The sequence below is a fragment of the Nyctereutes procyonoides genome, unplaced genomic scaffold, assembly GCF_905146905.1.
Source record: "Nyctereutes procyonoides isolate TBG_1078 unplaced genomic scaffold, NYPRO_anot_genome, whole genome shotgun sequence".
NCBI classification, from domain to species: domain Eukaryota; kingdom Metazoa; phylum Chordata; class Mammalia; order Carnivora; family Canidae; genus Nyctereutes; species Nyctereutes procyonoides.
Genome location: NW_026575126.1, coordinates 63,348,935 through 63,372,110, shown reverse-complemented (window position 1 = coordinate 63,372,110; position 23,176 = coordinate 63,348,935). Strand labels below are relative to the sequence as shown.

Below are 23,176 nucleotides of genomic sequence, written 5' to 3'. Positions count from 1 at the left end.
CTTTCTGTCACAGGTGCAAGTTCTACAGTCACATGAGCTCAATGCACCCAAATACAACCCCTGGGGATATTCAGATGCTTGTGTTATTTTTCTCAGTCATTTTGGGTTCAAACTGGGCCAAATTCAAGATCCTCCCCCCCACCCCACCTCCATCACCTGGGTTGACCCTGAGCTCAGGGGCCTCCCCAGCTGTCAACCACTGGCCCAGAGGGGCTGTGAACCTCTCCACCCTGGGCTCTTCCTGGTCCTGTGTCCCCCTACAACCCTGGGACAACAAATTTTACATGTCCATGTGGCTGGGCCATGGCACTCAGATGTGCGTCAAACATTATTCTGGATGTTCCCATGTGGGTGTTTGGGGGTGAGATTAACATGTGAATCAGCAGACGGTCCTCCACAACGTGGGTGGGCCTCATCTCACCATCTGAAGGCTGGACTAGAGCAAAAGCCTGAGCTTCACCGAGGAAAAAGGATTTCTGTGGCACTTCCCTGGGCCTCTGGCCTGCTGGCCCACCATGAAGATTGTGGACTCGCCAAGCCTTCGCAATTATGAGCCAGTTCCCTAGACCAAGTATCTTCACACATACACATACCCCAGTAGTTCTGTTTTGCTGGAGAACCCTAGTACACCCCCCCTATGAGATTGGGATACCACCCCTACTCCCCCGATGTAAGTGCCTCCTCAGCCATCTCTCAGATGCCTGGGCCAGTCCATAGCCTCCCGGTCTACAGCTCTCTTTGTGACCCACCTTTCCACCCAGCTCAAGGCAGGGTGCAGAAAGACCAGGAGTTCCTTCTGTATGTTCACACCAGCCTAGGAAGAACTTGGGGCCCCTATATGACCCCACGTCCCACCATGCTGTCATTTCTAATCTGTTGATGTCATTCCACAAAATTACCAGGGACTTCTCTGGCCACAACTTGCCAACTGCCTGGGCTTCCCCTCCCTGATCAGCTAAGACAAGGTGAGCCTCGGATACACATTTATTCCTCTCAAGTTCTCATCTGTGGGTAGGGTGTAACAATGCTGAGAGGCATCTCTGCTCCTTCCAACTTCCCACTCCATCCTCCTGAAGGCATGGCCTTTGTCCTCAAGACCTCTGTCCTCAAGGCTTCAAAACGGTGGCTAGAGCTCCAGCCATCACATCCAGATTCCAGGCAGTATGATTGAGGAAGTGAAGAAGGAAAGAGGCATGAGGAAAATGCGTATTATCCTTTGTGGTGAAGATTCCTGGAAGCAGTTGCTTGTATCCCATCTGTCACTTGGTTACATGGCAATATGCAGCCACAAAGGAGGCTGGGAGATACAGTCCTTATTTTGTGAGCTGTTTGACTAGCTAAAAATGAGGGGTTCTATTATCCTGGAACAAAGTGAGCAGATATAGGGGGCAACCAGTAACTCTTGCCCTACCCGGGATCTGGGGCCAGGGCAGGAAAGCAGAAGTCATCCTTGCCCCCCAGGCTCAGCATTTCCCCCAGGGAAGGGGAAGTGAGCATCAGAGGGTGCCCCTGGCAGGTCTGCACCAAGCAGACAGCAGAGCCCCCAAAGATAAGTGGGACCGACCTCCCCACCTCCACACACTCTTCCAGAAGGCCCAGCAGCTCCTCCTTGACTGCAGGTCCTACGATGAGAGGGCATGGCATCCAGCTGTGCGGTTTGCACACTTATAGGGTGTCTGCCATGTGCCAGGCATACACAGGTCCAAGCCAACCTGCTGACTGCTCAGGCCGTGAGACAACAACACGCCTCTACCTTCCAGCCCTAATGTGCTAACAAGCTGATTCCTAAAACCCATAGATTCCACCGGATGCTGCATCGGAGGTAGCTCTGGTCCCCATGACCTCCAAATGGGGATGCCTCTGAGAGTCCGAGATGTAGGCAGTGGTTTGAAAGCCACAGCAAGCGCTGAAAGCACAGCTGGAGAAGGCGATGATTCAGCCCTCCACGAGTGGTGCTCAGAGTTTCCCGGACTTTCCTGTCTTGACAAAAAGTTAGGATCTCGATTTCTGGGTTCCCAGATTACACGGCTGGCTTCATGCTCCTTGACGATTCTGCTTCAATGTCCTCCATGCCGTGGTGTGTGGGGACGGACGTTACAACACAGTGACAGGATGGATGGGTCACGAGAATGGGGAGTGTTCTCATGCTTCCCCAATGCAGGCTTCCCCCAGAGCCTATGTGAACATGGGGACAGGATGGTGTCACTCTGCTGGCCAAGGCCCATGGGGCATGAGGGTGAATTTGAAACATCAACATGGCCAGGCCATGATACCCAGGCGTTTCATCAAACATCAGCGGTCAGTGGTGCTGTGAAGGTGTTCTTCAGATGAGATTAACATTTAAATCAGTAAGGAGAGGCGCCTTGGTGGCTCAATGGTTGAGCATCTGCCTTTGGCCCAGGTTGTGATCCCAGGGTCCTGGGATCAAGTCCTGCATCGGGCTCCCTGCTTCTCCCTCTGCCTGTGTCTCTGCCTCTCTCTGTGTCTCTCATGAACAAATAAATAAAATCTTTAAAAAATAAATACATCAGTAAGGAGATGTCGGGTTCAGCAGAGGACCTGCTGCAGTGTGGGTGGGTCTCACCTAATCAGGTGGAGAGGGAAACCATTCTCCCAGAGCAGAGACTATGGGGTGGAGTGATCCTGGGAAGATCACTCACAAATGGGAATGACCCAGATGAGGCCTGAGGCTCCTCCTGAGATGTCCTTCAGAAGGGCTCTGATGTTCCATCAACGGCCTTCCCTCTGACACGGTTGGTGAGGCAGCCGCCAGCACAGAGAGCAGTGGGAAGCTGGCTGGCTGCCCCCTGAAGTGTCCTTGCCAGGGCTCCATCTCTTGAACCCAACTCCAGGGCAGAGAGAGCCCTGTGCCTGGGGCTGGCCTCTCTGGCCTTCCCTCGCATGCCTGGCCTTCTGGCTGACATCCTCACTGTGGCCTTCTCGGCCGCTTGGCGCTGCCCCGGGGCTTGTGGGGCGTGCTGGGAGGCAGTGGGCTGTGGTGTCGGCCTCCACTATCTGTAGACCCTGCAGGAGTGGGGAGACTCTAGTCCGTGGTCGAGGCCAGTAAAGCCAGGGTCCCGACGGCTGGGTCCCTAGGTGGGTGTCCTGGTCCTGGCCTCAGCTGCCAGCCAGACTTGACTCAGGACCCACGTGGGCATTCTTCCCTTTCTTAGCCCCACCTGTGCTGGGGTCCCCTGTGGGACCGCACCTCCCCAGCCTGGGGCCCCGCTCCCCTGCACTCTGCTCACACAGGCCTGTCCCCGGGACCTCCTCAGTCACTTTTTCCACCTTAGTTGACACACACAGTTGGAGTTGGGGAGTCATTGGGAGGATTTCCCATCCCTCACACTGTTTAAACTGGCCTAGGAGCAGCCTGGGTGGCTCAGCGGTTTAGCACCTGCCTTCAGCCCAGGGTGTGATCCCGGGGTCCCGGGATCGAGTCCCACATCGGGCTCCCTGCATGGAGCCTGCTTCTCCCTCTGCCTGTGTCTCTGCCTCTCTGTGTGTGTCTCTCATGAATAAATAAATAAAATCTCTAAAAAAAAATAAAAAATAAACTGGCCCGTACCACTGGCCCCAGGGCATGGGCAACAAACACTTTTGAGACCCTTTCCCCAAGAACACTTGAAAAGAGGGGCATGGTAATGAGGAGTTCCTGACCTATTCTGAAACAGTAACAGGAGGGAATAGGTTAAAGGTACAGTAAGACAGATCCAGGTTAGATCAAAGAAAGGACTTCCCTCCCTGGTGGGCTTTAGGCCTACTGCTGATTTATACTCCTCCTTCCAGATGCCGGGTTGTGTGCTAGTGTGGAGGTGGGGAGGAGGGCAGGAAGTGCTGCCAGAGGGAGTCTCCCATCCCCAGAAAGGATTCAGGCAGCACATGTCTCCCAGGCTGGGGTGAGGATTACACGGAGGAACGCAGATGCTAACACGGCTTAAACTGTCTCCGGGATTCAGCATTAGTGTCATCAAGACACAGGAGAAGAGGAATAGGATGCGTCCTTTGTATTTTAAGGTTAACACTCAGGCCTGACAAGTTATGGCCAAACTGGCACTTTCACGGTGCCTCGGGCAAATGTGGAAAATTAGCACAACTTCTCTGGGAGGTTGTTTTAACTCTCGATTACACGAAGCAACCAGTATTGTTTCTGAATGAAAGCCGCGGGCTGGCGTGGTGGGTTTGCCTGTGGCTAGACCTGTGCCGTCCTGTTAAGTGGCCAGCGGGTGAGCATGGCTACTGAGCACGTGGCAGGGGCACGAGGGGAGCGGCAGGGCCGGTTCGGGGGTGGCGGGCAGACAGGGACGCGTGAGCCATGGGATTGCTCAGGCACTGACCTCGGATGTCCCGGGGCAGGAGTGGGGCCCTGCTTGGGCCCGGGCTGCTCTGCCACGTGGCGCTGGGGAAGGTGAAGCTGACCTCGGGCATCTGGAGCATCTTCTCATCTACACGGTGAATGGGAGAGGAGAGAACATTATTTTAGCAACCCCCCACCTCCCACCCCTGTGAGGCCTGAAAGGAAACATTGAACAACTGGTGCAGGGCACTTAGGACCTACAGGCGCCCAGCGGGCTCTTTGGTGAGGCTACCTCATTTGTACCCCCCACAGCCCTGTCCTTTCTGGAACATCCTATCTCCCCCTCCCCGGTGGCTTTGGTCCCTTTCCCTCCCCCAGCAACCACACTCTCCTCTCCCTCTCCTTCCCTCTCCTTCCCCTGTTTGCTGCTAGCAGCCACAGCAATGGGGAGGGTTTCCTGGTTTACGGAGCAGAGTTTAATCAGAAGAGGAAGCAGTGAGGGAGCAGGTGTCTTCCCCAGACCCCACTGGGTGCCCAGGTGCAGAGGCCGCCTGACAGCCTGAGATCCGACCCCCAGCCCTGTGGTCAGCCCTGTCCACTCTGTTCTCTTCCCAACACCTGCCTGCCCCGGGCACCTATGTGCCCTGTGTCCCCACGAGAGGGGGGCGGGTTGAGCCCGCTGCTGCTGGGAGAATTGGGGAAGGAACAGGGAGTCCAGGGGTCTGGTTGTTTCCTCTCTCTCTCCTGTCCCAGGAGAGGTGACAGCCTGAGCCCGCAGGAGCAGCACAGAGACTCAGGACTGTCTTGGGTGGGGATGCAACATGGAGCCGCCCTCATGGGAATCGGGGCAGTGGTCTCCCAGAAAATTAAACTGAGAATTGCTTTGTGACCTACAGACCCACTCTCAGGTGTTACCCCAAAGACCCGGAAACAGACGTGTAAGCAGCCACACGCCGATATTCACGGAGACTGAGAGGTGGAAACCACCAACGGACCTGACACAACGTGTGTCTTGCGGCTGAAGGAATAGTCCTCGGCCACTGGCCATTCCAGGGCACCCGTGCTGCTGCTGCCACAGCCCAGAGGGGGACGCCCCGTGCAAGAAGCCAGACCCACAGCCGCATGTCATGGGAGTCTGTTTGCAGGAAGGGGCCGGAACAGGCCGACCGTGTGGACCAGACGCACATCAGTGTTGCCAGGGCCTAACCAGGCATGGAGGGGGAGGAATGGGGCTCAGGGTCTTCTTTTGGGGTGATGAAAGGTTCTGGAACCTCCCAGTGGTGTGGACCCACCACACTGTAAACATAGTAAATGCCACCGCGTTGCACACGTTATAATGCGGAGTTCTGTGTATGAGTTTTACCGCAGTTTGAAAAGAACGTGGGTCGGACTTGAACAAGGCTCCTGACCAGCACAGGGAGACGCACACGAGCTGGTCGGGAGACGCGATGAGAGAAGGAGGCCAGAGACCCAGCGAGCCCAGCGGTCAATGTGACCGAGCCCTTGGCCTCAGTGTGGGGAGGCAGCCGTCCATCTGTCTGGCCATCCATCTGTTGTCTGTTGAGCATCTGTTGTATTTACCAGGCACACAGAGCCTAACGTCCCTGCACTCAGGGAGCCCACAGAAGAGGGTCAACAGGAGCTCGCATCCAGCAGCAGCCACGGGGCAGGGTGGGGGAGAGGATGGGGCGCTGTGGGCACTGTGGGCGCTGACACGGTGCAGTCAGCAAGGACAAATGTCCAGAGCGGCCACATCAGGCGCTGAAGGTGGGGATGGGGGGAGCCGTCTGTGTCCAGCCCCTCCTCTCACAGGAGAAGCTGGACTTCTACATTTTGTGCACAATGTGACTTTCACATGATTTTAAACTGCGGTGCCAGTTGACCAGTCTCCTCTAAGCTCAGGGCCGGGCTTGGCCTGTCATCACTGCTTTAGGGATGAACATCCCTAGCAGTTCGGGATGTCGATTAAGTAGTGCCTGATCGGGGGGCAAGAGCTCCTCATCTAGAGGAATCAGATCACCATTTAGGACGGTTTCAGGACAGGTTTCATGCTCCCCGAACAAGCTGGCAGAGAGCATGGGGAAGACAGACCCTGTGCTCGGCCCAGGACAGGGATGAGAGCAAAGTGCAGGAGCACCTGTGTGGGCTCAGGCCTGGGCCGCCATGGACGGGCACAGGAGTGGCTGGGGTGAGCTCTGCTCCTTGCCCATCATTTTGTGAAGTGGGCACATACATGGTAGGGTTTCTGCAAGTGATAAATGAGGAGATACATTTACATCTCCTGGCATCCATGCCCTGTCCACTCGGTGATGGCCATTCTTCCCCCATTCACAGGCCTCCAGGACTGTGGCTCAAAGCTGCACACCCAGACGTGATTCACGGCACGCATGAATCCAGGGCCAGTGACACCACTGCCCTGAACAGAGAACATGCAGTCACATTAAAACTGTGAGGGTCTCGGGAATCCCTGGGTGGCTCAGTGGTTTAGCACCTGCTTCCACCCCAGGGTGTGATCCTGGAGACCCGGGATCAAGTCTCACATTGGGCTCCCTGCATGGAACCTGCTTCTCCCTCTGCCTGTCTCTGCCTTTCTCCCTCCCTCCCTCTCTCTCTCTCTCTCTTTCTCTCTTTGTGTCTCTTATGAATAAATAAAATCTTAAAAAAAAAAACTGTGAGGGTATCTTGGCCCAAGGACCCTGCCCCAGGGGAGCTGCAGCCTGTGCAGACGCCACCAGTGGTGACCCACAGCTCCCTGCACAGGCCAGAGATACAGAACACCCGGGTAACCCTGGCTTCCTGCAGGGCCTCCTTGGACACCTGCCAAGGACACGCATGTTCCTCCCCCAGGCAGAGACATTCAGGCCCAGTGGCGGGACCCCGGGAGCACCAGCCCTGGCTGCACCATCGACACGCGGTATGGGCCTGGAGACATCACTTCCACTCAGTTTACCCGTTTGGACCAGCGGCTGAGCATGCAGGAGGACCACTGATGCTAACGGGCTCTAACTCTTCCATCACAGAAACACGCAGCTGTAGAGGGGGGAGCCTCTGTGCCCTGTGGGGCTCTGCAGACACAGTCGAGAGAAGGGGTGCCCACAAAGCCGGGCTCAGCACCTCCCCCAAGCTGGGGGCTCAGGCTCTGCCCCCTTCTCACCAACTGAGGGGGCCAATACAGTCCACTCTGGTTTCTTTGGAAAAGGCTGGTTTCTTTTGTACACAGACATGGGGAAACGTGCTGAACTCGTCTAGCCGTGATGCGCAACAAATACTCTGTCATCACAGACAGAAAGCTCTTGAAAGATTCATGGGTGAAGTGGCACGCTCTGGGATTTTCTTGAAACCTCTCCAGGAAAGCAAATAACAAACGAGCAGATGGAAACGTGTTGCGGGAGCGCAGAAACAGAATCAGCAGAGGACAGCCTGCTGCTGGCGCCGGGATGGCTCCACCAGGGGTTATTGTACTCTTGTCCATACTTCTGGGTACATTAGCAATTTCATAATAAAACAGTGGGAAAAGCAAACTCCTTTTTAAGTCACCCGTAGAGCACACCTGGGTGGCTCAGCGGTTGAGCGTCTGCCTTCGGCTCAGGGCATGAGCCCGGGGTCCTGGGATTGAGTCCCACATCAGGCTCCCTGCATGGAGCCTGCTTCTCCCTCTGCCTATGTCTCTGCCTCTCTCTCTGTCTCTCTTATGACTAAATAAAATCTAAAAAAAAAAGAAGATCACCCATAGAGACAGGTTCCAAGGAGCTTGTCTCCAGGGGACAGGTGATCACAGGATCCCAGAGACTTTGGCTACACGGTTGACAACTAGGCCTCTCCAGAGATGCCCAGCGCCCCCCGCTCCCAGGCAGGTGCCATCACCGGGCCCCTCCCAGTGAGGACCTGGGGCACTGGCGTCCAGCATGCCTGGCTGCCCGACAGGAGGAGAGTGGTGGGCACATGCCCAACTCTGCACTTCGGAGTTCCCATGCCGGATGCTACTGTGCTCTCTGGGGCAGCATTACTATTTTATGAGCACGTAAACAAGAAGATAAGTAAATAAAAGCTTTTAAAGCATCAAATCCCATATGGCTAAAGAACACTTTAAGTGGTGGTGGGTTTTTTTTTTTTTTTAAGTGTTTTTTTAAGGTTTTGAAGTGCTATTCTTGCAGGCCTGCGTTGCTGCCAGCAGTTCCAGGAGCTGAACTGAGAAATCACAGGTAAATCTGAATTCTGTCCCCAAGATCAGAGATTCCTGAGAAGGCTGAGAGTGTGGCTATGAACCAGGTTGTGCCAAGGTGCACACCCACCAGTGAGACGCAGTGTGGCCGTGCACACTGCTGCCTTGGTCTTCGAAATCTACAGCGAGGGCCGTAACATGCCCGCAAAGAATAAAGATAACGAAACAAGTGAGGGAAAGCACGCAAGTGTGGTTGAGAGTTAGGCATCAGGTCTCTCGCTCTCAGCGGTGTGACCTTGGGGAAGGCCCTGAACTCCTGTGCCTCAGTTTCCTTCTCTGGACCATGGGGACAGAGCCACCATGAGGACAGGTGGGCTGACACTCACCCAGTGCCTCACACACAGTAAGCACTGTGCAATAGTGAGCTCTAATGACGTGGCCAGCGGGATAGGCCCTTCTGTGGTGAGGACTGGCCTGCTTGTTAGGTTTCTCCAGCCCATATGGGACTAATACTTTTGCAAAAATAACAATAATGAATCACTAGAAAGACTAATTGGAAAAATTTTAAAAGACAGATGGCAGGCCATTTACCACAAGTGGTGGTACCGCCAAACTGCCACACGCCTTTCTAAAAGCTTGGTCTTCTGGGCAGCCCAGGCGCTGCCAGCGTGATCCTGGTTTAGGCCCGCCTTCAGCCCAGGGCGTGATCCTGGAGACCCGGGATCGGGTCCCACATCAGGTTCCCTGCATGGAGCCTGCTTCTCCCCCTGCTTGTGTCTCTGTGTCTCTCATGAATAAATAAATAAAATCTTAAAAAAAAAAATAAAAATAAAAGCTTGGCCTTCTGTTGCAGGCCAGGGACAGTTTGTGGGCACCCCTGGAGGAGCACCGACACCTCCACTCTACTACGTCTACTACTGTGATATGCCAGCAACACACTGTCCCTACAACAGGCGCTGGTGTTCACACTGCTGCTCACCCAGGACAAGGCCACCTCATGGCCACTGCTTCTGGATGGTGGATCCTATGGGTGGTTTTCTTCCATTTATAATTTTATCTATATTCCAAAGTTCTCACCATGAGCATGTCCTGTACTGTAACAACCACAGGAGCTAGAATTCAAACCTAGACCAAGACAGACTGCACACAGGCAGCCTGCTGTGTTTTTAACCACCATTTCAAAATGTTGGGGTGTCAGGGTGTCAGGAAGGGCCAGAAGCAAAACTGAGTGCCCCTGGGAATGTTTGTTCTCATGAAGCCAGTGGCCTTGGTCCACTCCCTGCACTGAAAACCTGAAACTAACACCAAGGAGCAGACAGCTGGTAACAGCCCAAACTGTCACACTTTCCAAAGATCTACCCTTGGCAGGAGGCAGGAGGGGCAGAGTCTTTTTTTTTTTTAAGATTTTATTTATTTATTCTTGAGAGACAGAGAGAGGCAGAGACACAGGCAGAGGGAGAAGCAGGCTCCCTGCAGGGAGCCTGATGTGGGATTCGATCCCAGGACTCCAGGATCACACCCTGGGCCAAAGGCAGGTGCTAAACCACTGAGCCACCTGGGCTGCCCAGAGTCTTAAGACACAGATGAAACCCCAGTATGCTGTTTTGTTTTTTTAACCCTGTACCTGTGTGGGAACTGAGGCTGGGTTTTATCTTGGAGGCCGCGGGGACGGGAGGGAAGAAGCTCTTTCCAGATGACTTGGTGAGCTGCAGGACTGCTGGGGATGGCTGGCTCTCAGCCCCATGCTCTGCTGCCTGCAGGGACAAGCACAGGGCGGGGAAGGAGTGACATGTCAAGGTCATGTTGAGCTGAAGCCATGCATGGATTAAATACCTACTGTGCGGCAGACTGCTGCAGGCCATGAAGGACCTCAGCGGACAGAAGCAGAATTACTGTTCATGCTCTCATCCAACCCCCAGAGAGGAATGAATGAGTGAGTGAATGAATGAATAAGTGAATGAATGATCCTCTACTGGCTACTGGTTGTCTCTCCTCCCCATTTTTAACTCTCAGTAGCCCCAGAATGGAGGTTTAAATGGTTAACATTTAAATAGATCGACTATTAAAAAAAATTAAAAAATAAAATAAAATAAATAGATCGACTATTGAGTAAAGCAGATCTCCCACTGCTGGGTGGGTGGGCCTTGTCCAATCAGTTGAAGGCCTAGATAGAACAAAAGGGCTGACTCTCCTGAGAGTAAGGGAGCCCCCTCCTACCTGATTGCCTTGAGTGGAACTTTGTTTTTCTCCTGCCTTTGGACTTGAACTTGTCTCTAGCTTGCCAACCCCGGTTCTGGAATTTGTCAGCCTCCATAAATTATGTGAGCCAACTGCTTATAATAAACCTTCTTCTCTGTGTATGTATGTGCATGTGTGCATGTATGTTGTGTGTGTGCCTATGAGTGTGGATGTGTATGTCTATGTGTGAGACCTGTGTGCATGTGAATGTATGTTTGAGTGTGTGAGCATCTGTGCCATGCACACACACGCACATCCTACTGGTTCCATTTGTCTGCAGAGCCCTGACTGGTATCCTCACCTTCTGACCCCTGCTACAGTCCTACCGTTAATCCTACTGAGTGATTACCAGAGTGGTTTCAGTGTGAATCAGCAAATGTCTACTGTGTGGCTGGCAGGAGTAGAATGACATCTGTCTGGTCCCTGGCCACCAGCCAGCTTGCCCGGAGAAAAAATTGCTCACTTCCTCCAGTTTATATAACCAAGTATAGGACAGAAAGAAACCTCATCAAGGGAACACCACTTCTACACAGACTGGAACCCATGCCAAACCCACCCTACCCCCATGCGAGTATAACTTCACACCACCGTGATCATTATGGCCAGCAAGGGATCAGTGTGGCCAGGGAGCAATCAGTGTGGCGCTCTGCTGTATGCTGGATTTTGCTTAAATGTTGTTGAGAGTTCAGAGGTCAACATTGTCCAATGTCCCAAGAAGTTAACTAGACATGAAGAACACTGCCCATAAAGGGATGCTGAAGTGGTCAGAAATGAAAGACGACCTCTTGGCCATGGAACAGGGAGCAGACAACCGTAAGTGGCTGCGCAATGGGACTGCGCGTGGAGCTCAGCCCTGGCAGTGGGAGGCCATGAGTGCCAGGCCTGGTACCAGGCTCTGGTCAGAGAGGGGCACCTTGTGGTGGGCAGTGCTTCGCGACTCACATGGTTACTATTTAGTGACATGCGCTAGAACCAAGTGGTGTATCTTTTCAGGGCTAAAATTCAAATATCATATAGACACTTGAGAATTTATGAAAGAATGTTAAGGGAGGAAACAGATCAGGAGCTGGTGCCTGCACTGTGACCTGCCTACAGAAACCATGCACACATGCAGCTTCCTATTAGGAAGGGGTGGTGGGGCTGGGTGTCCTCCCTCCGACTACTTTGCACCTGGGGCCCTCCTGCATCCACTGTAACTGTGGGAGCCAGTCCCGACCCCCCCCCCAACCGTCCCAGCTGGACCCCAGGACTGGGCGAGGTGGCCAGGCAGTGTCTACCCACCGTCGGCATGCTCCAGGTGAGGGAGGGTGACCGCTTCCTCCTGGCCTTCCTCTCCGTAGAACAGTCCCTGCCCGGGCTGGCGAGGGGCCACCTCCTGTCTGCTGGGCTTGGGTCTGGGGTGACGCTGGCCTTCGGGTCCCTGGAATCCAGGGCCATCTCCTCCAGAAGGCGGATGGAGGAGCGGCCACCGCCACCCTCGCGGTCCTGTGCTTTGGAGCGCCGGGTGGCCGCGATGAGGGCAATGCTCTTGGTGCTCACGGCCATCTCCTTGAGGGCCTGAGCGCTCAGGGCCAGGCCACCAGCCTCCGCTGCCACCAGCGAGGCGCCCAGGTCCCGGCCAGTGGGGGAGCACAGCTTGGAGACCAAATTCTTCACACTTAGGGAGCTCGACTGCTGCAGGGAACCAGCAGCAGGGATGGTCAGACAGCACTGGGCCACTCTGGTTGGCCAGCCCCAGGCTGGACCCTGAAGCTGACTCATGGCTAGTGACTCAAGGCAAGTGGTTTATTCTTAGCAGCGGGGGGTGGGTGCAGGGTGGGGGTAGGGGAGGGCCAAGGAAGGTGCCTGAAGAAGCCCATCTCTGGATCTGGGACGCCCAGGAGGCACTCCCACAGGCAGAGGGCCCAGGGCCTTTACACACCACCTGGGGTCACAGATAGGGCCTCCCCCAGGGGACCTGAGCTTTCCAGAGCTCCCGCTAGGGCAGAGGGCTCCCTGTGGGGCAGGGGTTGTCCTCAGCACAGATCCAGAGTGAGCGCACTCACTCCTTATCACTAGTGATCACGAGACAGGCAGCTTTCTAAAGGCAGTTCACAGGAAAGGCCCGGAATTCCTGACATAGAGGTGTGAATATTCACATCCTCCCCTTACCCCCAAGCCCCTCCACCTGTTGTGCCCCCTCCCCCCACAGCTCTGCAGTGGCAGGGGAGGCCTCACCAGAGCCCAGGCCAGGCCCTGGTTAGGGCTGCACACGAACCTCGTGAGATGGAGGGGTTAGCAGGATGCGGAGGGACGGCGGGGGCAGAAGGGAATCTTGCTTTCCCAGCGTTTTTGATGGTGTGCCTTGTGACGACCTGTAGCCACTGTTGTGGGTGACACACAGAGGCAGCTGCTGAGCCAGCAGCAAGGGCCCCTCAGCCCTTTGTCCAGCCGAGGAAAGCAGAGCCTGAACCCCGGGGTGCCACAGCCTGCATCAGGCCAGGGCAAGTGGCGTCTGTATGCTGCCATGGTCAGAGGTCACACTGGGCACAGGAGCTGAGTCCCTACCAAACCTGAGGGGGCTGCAGGAACCCCGAGGTTGTAGTCAGCTGGACAGAGAGGGAATCTGGCATCTGACATGGGGTCAATCTTGTAGAGGACAGAGGCCCTAACCAGTGGGTACTGTGCCAACTCTGGGGGGGGGGGGCGGGGTTCGTGCCAGAACTGGGCTGCAGGGACATCTGGGTGGCTCAGCTGTTGAGCGTCTGCCTTCAGCTCAGGGCGTGATCCTGGAGTCCCGGGATCAAGTCCCACATTGGGCTCCTTGCATGGAGCCTGCTTCTCCCTCTGCCTGTGCCTGTGTTTCTGCCTTTCTCTCTCTCTCTCTCTCTCTCTCTCTCATGAATAATTTTTTTTAATGTTAAAAAAAAAAAAGAACTGGGCTGCAGCATGTCCAACTGGTGTTAGATCAGCGGTGGTAGAAACAGAACAGGACAAAACGTCTAAGCTGAGGCCCGAAGGATGGCGATGGAAGAGCTATGCTGAGTGCTGGCAGAAAAACTTGCCAGGGACAGCATGGGCAAAGGCCCTAGGGCAGGGAGCAGCTTGGCACAGCAAGGAGAGGAGGTTGGAGCAGACACAGAGTTTTCCCAGGACCCATGTGGAAGGGAGACTTGGGCCATTAGAAGGGGAAGGCCAGACAGACAACCTTCCAGCCAGAACTTCCCCTATCCTATGGGTCTGTAAGAATGGGGTTTTCTAGCAGCCTCCCATCAAGACAGGTCATCAATGACTATAAGAACAAAGTGTCATGCATCATACCCAGGCTTCCTGATGAGTGTCCCCATGCCCCTGACCTCTGCTCTCCCATCTTCGAGATTGGAGTGGTAATAAGCTGAGCTGCTGGGAAGACCACAAGCGAGCTCAATGACACAGGGTGTTCAAGCACTGTGTGGATCAGGGAGGCCTCAGGGATTCTACCTGCAGAGTGCAGGGCTCCCTAACACCGTGGCCGGGAGCCCCAACTAGAGACAAATGCTTGGCCTGTGTTTCCTCATGGTGAACCTCCAGCAAGCTCCTGAGCTCCTCCAATCCTATTTCCACCTGTGGAATGAGACCACCTGTGCCCTCCCTTCCTCTTTGAGGTGTGGTTATATGGAGGTACGATCTATGGAGCAGTGGCAACCTCTTTGACCCGAAGGGGAGACACTATTTGCATGCCAAGGACACAGGCATCATCTAGTCATTTAAATAGTAGCTCCAAGTCCACTCATCCTCCAAATTCTCATCAGACAACACACCCTGTTTAGATCAGGTCATTCACATTGAAAATTCTCTTACTTGCAGCCAAAAGCATTCTGAATCGGGACCAAAAGCAACAGGAAAGTTGGAAGGGGTACGGGGACAGAGGCCCAGCTCTGGCCCGGAAGTCCTGCTCACATGCGAGGACCGGCTCCCATCCTCTACCCGCTCACATTAGGCTGTCATCATCACGGCAGCTCTGTGTCATGTCCCCACTGTGTCAGGCACGCGCAGCCCTGCAGGGAGGTATCATTGAACCCGTCTAGACACAGGGTGCCTGAGGCTCAGGCCAGCCAACCACTTGACCAGGATCCTGGGGCACGGATGAATGGCATCCCCGGGACTCAAGCACTGGTCAGCCTGACATAAAGCCTAGCTGCCAACTACCTGTGGGCAGGGTCCCAGGGACTCCTCCCTACTAGGGCCCCTGTGCCGGCCTTAGCTGTTGCCAAGGGAACCAGCTTGCATGCCTTAGCTGAGGCAGCGGGTGGCAGCAGCACACCCTGTCTGCCGGGTGACACAGCTCCTCTTGTGCTGTGTGGAACATGGACCAGTGTCCAGCACATGGCCTGCAGGTAGCTTGGCCTGCTGTGTGGCTACCGTTCCAGCTGCTGCAGCAATGGCTCTGTAACAGGCAGGGAGAGCCCCCTCCTCCCTACACTGAGGCCTGAAGGTGGGGGGCTCACTTCGCAAGCGACCTACAATCAGCACTGTGTCAGAGTGGGGTCGACACCCATCTTCTCTAATCATGGGCCAAGTGCAAGTTCAGATAGGTGGGAGCCAAGAGCAGGAAGGCAGCATGGGCCCAGGAGCAGGTGGATGAGGCATCTAGTCTCGACTGGGGGGATGGGGCACTTTGTTTTCATATGCACATGCACATGTGACACACATGAAACACATGACACACACACAAATACGAAACATGCAATGATGCACACACAAAGAAACATACACACAAACCATGCATGTGCATATGCATACACGTGTATACACAAACACACATATGCACATGTGTGCATGCACCAAAGATGGACCCTGGTGTTCTCATTCCCCCAAAGGGCATGGATCAAGCCTGGGCATTGCAGCCAAATGCAGCATCCCGGCCTTCACTGCACCCTGATTTAGACAAACCAGCTGCCAAGGTATTGGGGGCAACCCTGGAGAACTGTGACCCTAGGGAGGATAAGAGGATGTTGAAGATGTGTCGCTGATTTTGCTAGGATGCTAACTGACTGCATTGTGGTCACAAAGGGAGGAGTCCCAGCTGCAGAACCTGCATACTGACATACTGGGGGGAAATGTCACAATGTTTGTGACCCAGGTGACCACAGCGACTTGACCTGAACTGTGTCCTCCCCAAGATCTGACACCCTGGTGACTGTATCCGGAGAGGGTTCTTCGGGAGGTCAGTGTGTGGGGCCCTGTGTCCTCAGGTCCTCAGGGACCGTGTCCCCCAAGAGAGGAGGTGCACGGTCTCTACCACAGGAGCCTGGATGCGGCCGTGTGCTCCTCGCCACAGCGACACCCCGCCACACCTCCATTTTGGACACCCAGCTCCACAACTGTGAGAAGTAAGTGGCCACGGTGAGCCCCCTGGTCCTGGACATTCCATCAGGTCAGGCAGCCCGAGTGGCTCAGACAAGGACACAAACTGGCCAAATGCTAACGTGAAAACCAGGGGGCGAGTCAGTGAGTGCTGGGTTTACTGGTCTGTTCTGGTGTTGGAAGAAAAGTCAACAGAAGAGAGGGGAAAAGCATTGAGGGTGGGACACAGCGGCGGAGCATGAACAAAATACACGTAAAGTGAAAATGGCCTTTCTGGCAGCCCACTCCTGGCCTCATAACCACCCTGCAGAGCTAGCGCCTCCTGGGATATGTTTATTCATCTTAAGCAACGTTAGATGGACTTCCCGAGGGGAGGCTCTGCAGCCAGGATCCCCAGGGCCGGCCTCTGGTCCCTACTGCTGCACTCCGCCAGCTGAGGGCATGGCAATGCCCGGTCGGAAGAGGGGACAGTGCAGGTACCTGTCTGTCTCCAGCAGCATGGGTGGCAGCTCGAACTGGGCGCCCCATGGGAGGTCCTTCCTGTCGTCCAGCTGGTCTCGGCTGGCCTCCTCCGGCGGCGGGGGGGATGTGTTCAGAACAGAGCCATCCTGGGGCCAGAAAGAGGAGCTGAGGGAGGCGGCACGGACTGTGGACACAGGCATCATGCACAGATCTGCGAGGGGCCACAGAAATCCGCCTGGCCACTATCGCTGGAAAGAAACCACCCAGCAGGGACGCTCACCTCTGACTGGGCCTCCCCAGCACAGAGTCAGAAAGGATGCTGTGTGCACAGGCAAGCACCAGGGAGCGTCAGGGAATAGCCTTGACCCTTGAGTGAAAGTGGTGCACAGGCAGATTGCTTGTTGTCAGAGTACCTTGGAAAGCCCGCACGCCCTCGAGAAGCCATACAGAGTCACCACATGACCCAGCAATCCCACTTCCAGGCTTATAGCCAAAGAACTAAGGGCAGGGACTCAAACAGATCTTTCTACGTCCACGTTCATGGCAGCGGTACACACAACAGTCGAGAGGTGGACGTACCCCAAGTCCATGGTGGCATCAACACAAGGCCCGTCCACATAGCGGAGTATCTCTCGGCCTTTTTTTTTTTTTAAGATTTATTTATTCATGAGAGACAGAGAGAGAGAGAAAGAGAGGCAGAGACACAGGCAGAGGGAGAAGCGGGCTCCACGCAGGGTGCCCGATGCAGGACTCGATTCCAGATCCCTGGATCAGGCCCTGAGCCGAAGGCAGACACCCAACCACTGAACCACCCAGGCATCCCTCTCTCGGCCTTAAATAGTAAAGACGTCTTGACACCGGCCACCACAGGGACAGACCAGAAGGGTGTCGTACTCAGTGAAATAAGCCAGTCATGGAAGGACAAGGGCTCTCAGGTCCCTGGGGTCATCAAACCCGTGGAGACACCAAGAAGATTGTGGTGCCAGGGGCTGGGGAGGGGTCGCTTAATGGGGATGGTTCTGGTTTAGTGTAATACCTTTTATAAAGAAGTGAACCTGAGGGTGTCTTGGGGAGACTGACACAGTCCACAGGAAACACGGGAAGAGCAGGAGTCCAGATGGGGACACAGCCCCTGCTGGCAGCAGCAGCAGCCCTCGGATCGGGGACCTCTAACCAGGGGTGGGACATGGCTTTATGTGCTCTTAGATCCCTGGACCCCTCCCCATGCCACATTTCTGGCTACTGCCCCTCACCCACTCTGCCTGAAGCCTGGAGGGCTCCCCTTTACTCTCCTGAGAAGGTGGAGCAGGGGGGTGGGGGGCCGTAGCTGCAGGCAGGGGTGCAGTCAGTGATGACAGCTTTTGTCTGAAGAGTGGATGCACAGCCCTGCCCCAGCCCTCTTCCCTCAGGAGTCCCCAGAATTGGCACCAGATGCCACCCACCATGCAGGAGACTGCCAGCATGCCCTGAAGGAGAGCTAACACACCAGATCCAGCCAAGGCTCCCCAGAATGCCGTTCCTGGGGTCCCTGAAGCACCATGGTCCACCTCATGCTCAGCTCAGGAGCGCTAACCTTCAGGGCCTCTCTAAACCTCCTGGAAGCCCGGCCACTGGCTTGGCTGCCCAGTGCTGCTGGCTCCAGCGCCTGGCTCAGGGCTGGGTGGGGGGTCCCTGAGGGTCCCCTTGCGGTGCCACAGTCCACGGGACTCACCCGCAGGGAGCTGGACATGACGGCGTGCAGCAGCAGCAGGCGGTTCAGCGAGCCTGCGCCCAGCTCCCGTGAGTACAGGCAGCGCCGCCTGGCCAGGGACTCCGGCACTGCGATGCCACCCCCTGCGAAGCCGGGAAAGCAGGCGTGGGTGACAGCCCTACTTGTGGAGAAGATGGTGTCTTCTTTTTTATGGAAGTCTGAAGGCAAATAGTCCAAACTGATGAAGGAGGATTTTCTAGACGGTGGGGTTTCCATACCCTCACTGCCCCCTGTATGGTCTGTGCCATACATGCCATGTGTGTGCTTGTGCCTGGATCCCTCACATGAAGCAGCACACCTTGCACACTGTGCTTGGCTACTCCTCGCTTACCCGTACACCTGGAGAGGGTTTCATAACCGGGCACAGGGGCCCGGGGACAGGGGAGGGCTGAAGGCTGACTGCTGTCCCCCCCCGCCCCCAGGCCACTGGGGACTGGGACTGTCCCCGACCATGAGCAGTGCCTCGTCCCTCTGGGGCTGGGATGGGGCGGCCTCACCCTGAATCAGCTGCCACTGATCCTGGATGAGCTGCTCACAGAGCAGCCGGTGCTGGTGGTAGCGCTGGATCACAAAGTCCTTCTGGCACATGAGGTTCCTCCGGCACAGATTGTTGGCCTGCAGCTCTGTGTTCTCCACCTCCAGTTCGTGGGCCCTGCACAGCAGCCGTAGCACCTCCCGCTGGTCCTCACTGATGACCTGCGTGGGCAGCAGCTTCTCCAGCTGTGAGGCCTTCTTCTTGGCATTGGCCAGGCGCTGCTCCAGCCCAGCCTGGCAGAGAGACCAGGGGTTCAGGACAGGTGCATGGGGCCTGAGGTCCCATGCGTGCTCATCCTTGTGGGCTCAGCTTTGCAGCCTGTACCCATGAAAACATGACGTGATCTACGGGCTCAGGGGACATGTGGCCATCACCCTGCACTAACCATGTCCTTTATTTTCTCTCTTCTATTCTCTCATACCTGGGACCTCACCGACCCTGAAGGGACTGACCCTCCCAAGTCTAGCTAGTTCCTGAGGATCCTGAACCACTCACCCAGGGGCACACTTCTCAAATGTACACCAGCCAACCTAGTGCCTGTACCCAAACTTCCTCCCTCCATGGGGCTCTCATGCTCTGGGCCACTGTCTCCCTGCCCCAATCTCCCAGGGACCAGACAACCGGGACAACCTCAACCCCAGAGCCCACCAGAATTACTCAGACTAGCCGGTCCCCAGCCTGCTCATCCTAAGCCTGCTCACCCCACCTCGCCCCTCTTTCTTGCACAAACCATAAGCAGGCTCTTCCCTACAGTGTCCCCCCCCGCCCCGCCTCCTGACCAGCCCTGGTGCTTCCCCATGTGGCCCCACATGGCATGCCATGCCCTCTTCTCCTGGAACTGTATGACCATCTTTCCAACGGCGGTTATCTCCTGGTCTCCTGGCCCTCCTGTGCTTCATATTTTCTATGAACATGTTGCATCTTAGAACACACCCCAGGACTCATACCTCCCTGCTGTCTCCACTGTGGAAAACCAAGGCTGCAGCCAAGGCTGCTGGGCGTGCCCACCCCCAGGACCATGGTCCCAGACACAAGCAGGATGACAACCACTGGTGAGGCCCAGGAGGATGTGCTCCAGCCTTTCACTCTTCCTCTGAGGTTGGGAGGGGGCAACTTTGGGAGGAGTTGGCTCAGCCCCCTGGCATGGCCCTCCTCTCCTCCGCCTGAGGTCCTCCCCACATTGGTGGGGAGGGTCCCGGCACACTGACAGCTTAAGTCACACAGAAGGTCTTTTTCATCTTTATATCCCCAGGCCTGGCATGGAGCTGGACACTTAAAACATCGATTTGTTCTTGATTCACTGGTTAACTCACTAATGGATGGACTCCTTTTCATGCTACACTGCATCTCAATACCAATATTTGACTCTTGAAGTCATACTCTCTGCTCATGCACATTATTGGTTTAAACAAAAGGCATCATTCTTTTTTTTTTTCATTCTTATTTTTATATTAGAGGACTTTCGAAGGGAGATCCCATAATCTCCAGGGGAGATGCAGCAACAGGAGGAGCTTCTCGGCTAGGCTCTGTGGCTCTTCACCGAAGTAAGTGCCCCTGCTGTCAGCACCTGGACCTTAGCAGATGCTTCCTGCATGAGCCGGAACACACCCCTGAGCACAGAGCACTGAGCAGGCTAATGTTAATGTGCTGATCCAGTGGCTACTCCAGGGCACTTCCCAGCTTTGCAGCCGTGCCAGCTCTGCCCTTTCTCTGAAGCAGTACTGCAAAAGAATGAGCTACCGCATTAACAGCTCATGGAAATAGCCAGCTCTTCTCAGAAACAGGAGTGTTAGAGGCTTCTTTCCCTAGGGAGGAACCGGGCTTCCTCTGGCCCTTGCCCAGGTCAGGAAGACCTGAGCCAGGGAAGACGGAGTGAGATGCCCCCAGAAAACATGGACCAGGTCAAAGCGCTTGCCCATGAGACCCTCCAAACTGGAGGCTTTGCCTTTAAGCTGCCTGTGCAGATGGGCGGGCAGGGGCTACCCCGTCTGCACGGCCACTGCTCCTTGGTCCCCCAGGGGCTGGTCCTCTTGTGAGCTGACCCTTGCCACCCCCTGCTGCCATCACTAGCATGAAGGGCATGGACTCTGCAGTCAGCCCAGGTCACATCCCCAGGGGATGTGGAACCATTTATCTCTACTTCCTGAGCCTGGCTCCCATCTACAGGCCGGTTGGTTGTGGTAGGCCTGACCTGGGGCACTGTGTTCACACTGCTGATGTGACCACACATGTGCAGACCCTCCTCCCCACCTTGAGGGCTGCAGTTTTCCGTTGCTCAGCCAAAAGCATGTTGACCTCTTCTCTGGCCAGAGCCACCTCGTGTGGCTCCACAGACTCGCCCTCATCCCTGTCTGCATCAGCCTCTGCTGGCTCCTCGTCCCTCTCTGACGTCCTGTCCCTGTGTGCATGCTGGTGGGTCTTCTCACGCTCCCAGCTGCAGCCGCAACAGAGGGGTCAAGGGTCAGGGTGCAAGCCACGCCAGGGCTGGTCTACTCACAGGCCTGGGCGTGACAACTGCCACCTGATGGCTGTAAAAACTGGGCACAAACAAAAATTGGAAGGAAATAAAGAGGCAGTGAACATTACACAGGATTGCCGAATGATTAAGCACAGGACTCTGCTGCCTCCAGCCCACCACCCCCAAACCCGGCTCTGCCCAGGGGGCCTCAGGCCACCTGTACACAAACGTGCCCCCACTGAGCCTGCTTTCCTCAGCGTGGGACCCGATGGCAAAAGTACACCTGGGGCTTTGAAGGTGAGCTGTGATGACCCCACTCGGGGCAAAACCTCAAAGAGGATGACAGGACACCAGGCTGAGTGTGAACTGCCACGGACACTGTGGGGTGGGGGGATGCAGCAACAGGTGGACAGAGAGCCTTTCCTGGTATAAGAATTCCTCCAGTGCAGATCTCACACTGTGTGTATAATTAAGAAATAGGGATCCCTGGGTGGCGCAGCGGTTTGGTGCCTGCCTTTGGCCCAGGGCGCGATCCTGGAGACCCAGGATCGAATCCCACGTCGGGCTCCCGGTGCATGGAGCCTGCTTCTCCCTCTGCCTGTGTCTCTGCCTCTCTCTCTCTCTCTCTCTCTGACTATCATAAATAAATAAAAATTAAAAAAAAAAGAAAGAAAAGAAACAGGAAGAAGCAGGAAGAGGACAATGTGGGGAGGACAAGATAAGAAATGGGCTGGGGCCCCAACACTCCATGTTAGTTACCGTAAGCAGGGGAGCCAGGTGTGCTAATTTGTCTGGGGCAGGACCAGGCACACCCGCTGTCCCAGCATAAATAGCACCCCTCACCCTCTTAAACACATCCCACTCCAGATGACAAATTGCATGGCCAGTCCCTCCATGTATGGTCAGTCTATTCACAGTAGGTGCAAATAGCAAGTATATGTGGATGGGTAGATGAGTCCTGGCCTAGTGGGTGTACAACCTTAGATAAACCCACATCCCCTCTGAGCCTCAACATCCTCTTATGTAAAATGGGGTTAATCCTAACCTGCCAGGGCTGACTCTGTACTCTAGCTTGAGACAAGGAAATCAAAGGGAACTGCAAGCCTTTCCCCATCCGGCCCAGCTTAGCAACAGGGGCTGGAGAGCAGGAAGGGATTGGGCCAGGAATCCTGCCTGGGAAGAGAGGGTGCCCTTCACTAAAGTCCCCTTGGGGGATCTGCAGGAGGTAGAGGCTGCACAATAGTAAAAAAAGGCTTTCCCAGTGGCTCCTTGTGTCCTGGCTGGCCTCCCTGCCCTGTGCAGATGCATGGCATCTGGGCCCTGGGTGAGTGGACACACTCACTCTGCAATGGTGAGCAGGTGGCGGGACGTGTCAACATGCAGCTCGATGTTGGTGTTCTCCAGCTCCACCAGGCTGCGCCGCATCTCCAATTGCTCCTTGAAGGCTCCGATGAGCTGTGCCCGGATCTTGTTCATCTGCAGGCGGCTATCCTCCTCTCCATCACTGGGGGGGATCATGACTGGGGGCAGGAAAAGAGTTAGTTGCACCAGGAGCAATGCTCCCTAAGCCAAGGTGGAACTCCATGCTTGTAGTGGTCTGGACCAAGAACTCTATACACATGTTTGGATGGATGAGTGGATGGACAGATGATAGATAGGCGGATGGATGGATGGGTGGGTGAATGGATAGATAATGGGTGAATAATGGATGAATGGATGGGTAGATGATGGATGGATGGATGAATGGGTAGGTGAATGATGGATAGATGGAGAGATAAATGTATGGATAGCTGGGTGGATGGGTAGTTGATAGGTGGATGAGTAGGTAAATGATGGATGGATAGATGGGTGAATGATGGGTACATGAATGAATGGGTGGATGAATAATGGATGGATGGATGGATGAGTAGATGATGGATGGGTCGATGGATGGATGGGTGAATGATGGA

The 23,176-nt window shown here is 55.3% G+C and overlaps 2 protein-coding genes across 2 annotated transcripts in view; both read right to left on the bottom strand.

Annotated features, from left to right (window-relative positions):
* Positions 1 to 671: 671 nt before the first annotated feature.
* Positions 672 to 18,486, bottom strand: LOC129519872 (uncharacterized). The gene is made up of 8 exons (XM_055340700.1): positions 18,453 to 18,486; positions 18,196 to 18,317; positions 16,503 to 16,630; positions 12,955 to 13,060; positions 11,979 to 12,371; positions 10,084 to 10,213; positions 4,338 to 4,445; positions 672 to 3,024 (listed from the first exon to the last, which is right to left on the bottom strand). The coding sequence occupies exons 1-8, from the start codon at positions 18,484 to 18,486 to the stop codon at positions 2,927 to 2,929; spliced, it is 1,119 nt and encodes a 372-aa protein (XP_055196675.1). The 3' UTR covers positions 672 to 2,926.
* The window catches only part of LOC129519113 (kinesin-like protein KIF19), a 19,309-nt gene continuing 14,583 nt past the window's right edge, over positions 18,451 to 23,176 (bottom strand). Inside the window, exons 9-11 of the mRNA XM_055339307.1 lie at positions 22,570 to 22,747; positions 21,020 to 21,203; positions 18,451 to 19,002 (exon numbers count right to left, since the gene is read on the bottom strand). Of these exons, the coding sequence (XP_055195282.1) occupies positions 18,586 to 19,002; positions 21,020 to 21,203; positions 22,570 to 22,747 (779 nt within the window). The 3' untranslated portion in view covers positions 18,451 to 18,585. The remainder of the gene's footprint in view (positions 19,003 to 21,019; positions 21,204 to 22,569; positions 22,748 to 23,176) is intronic.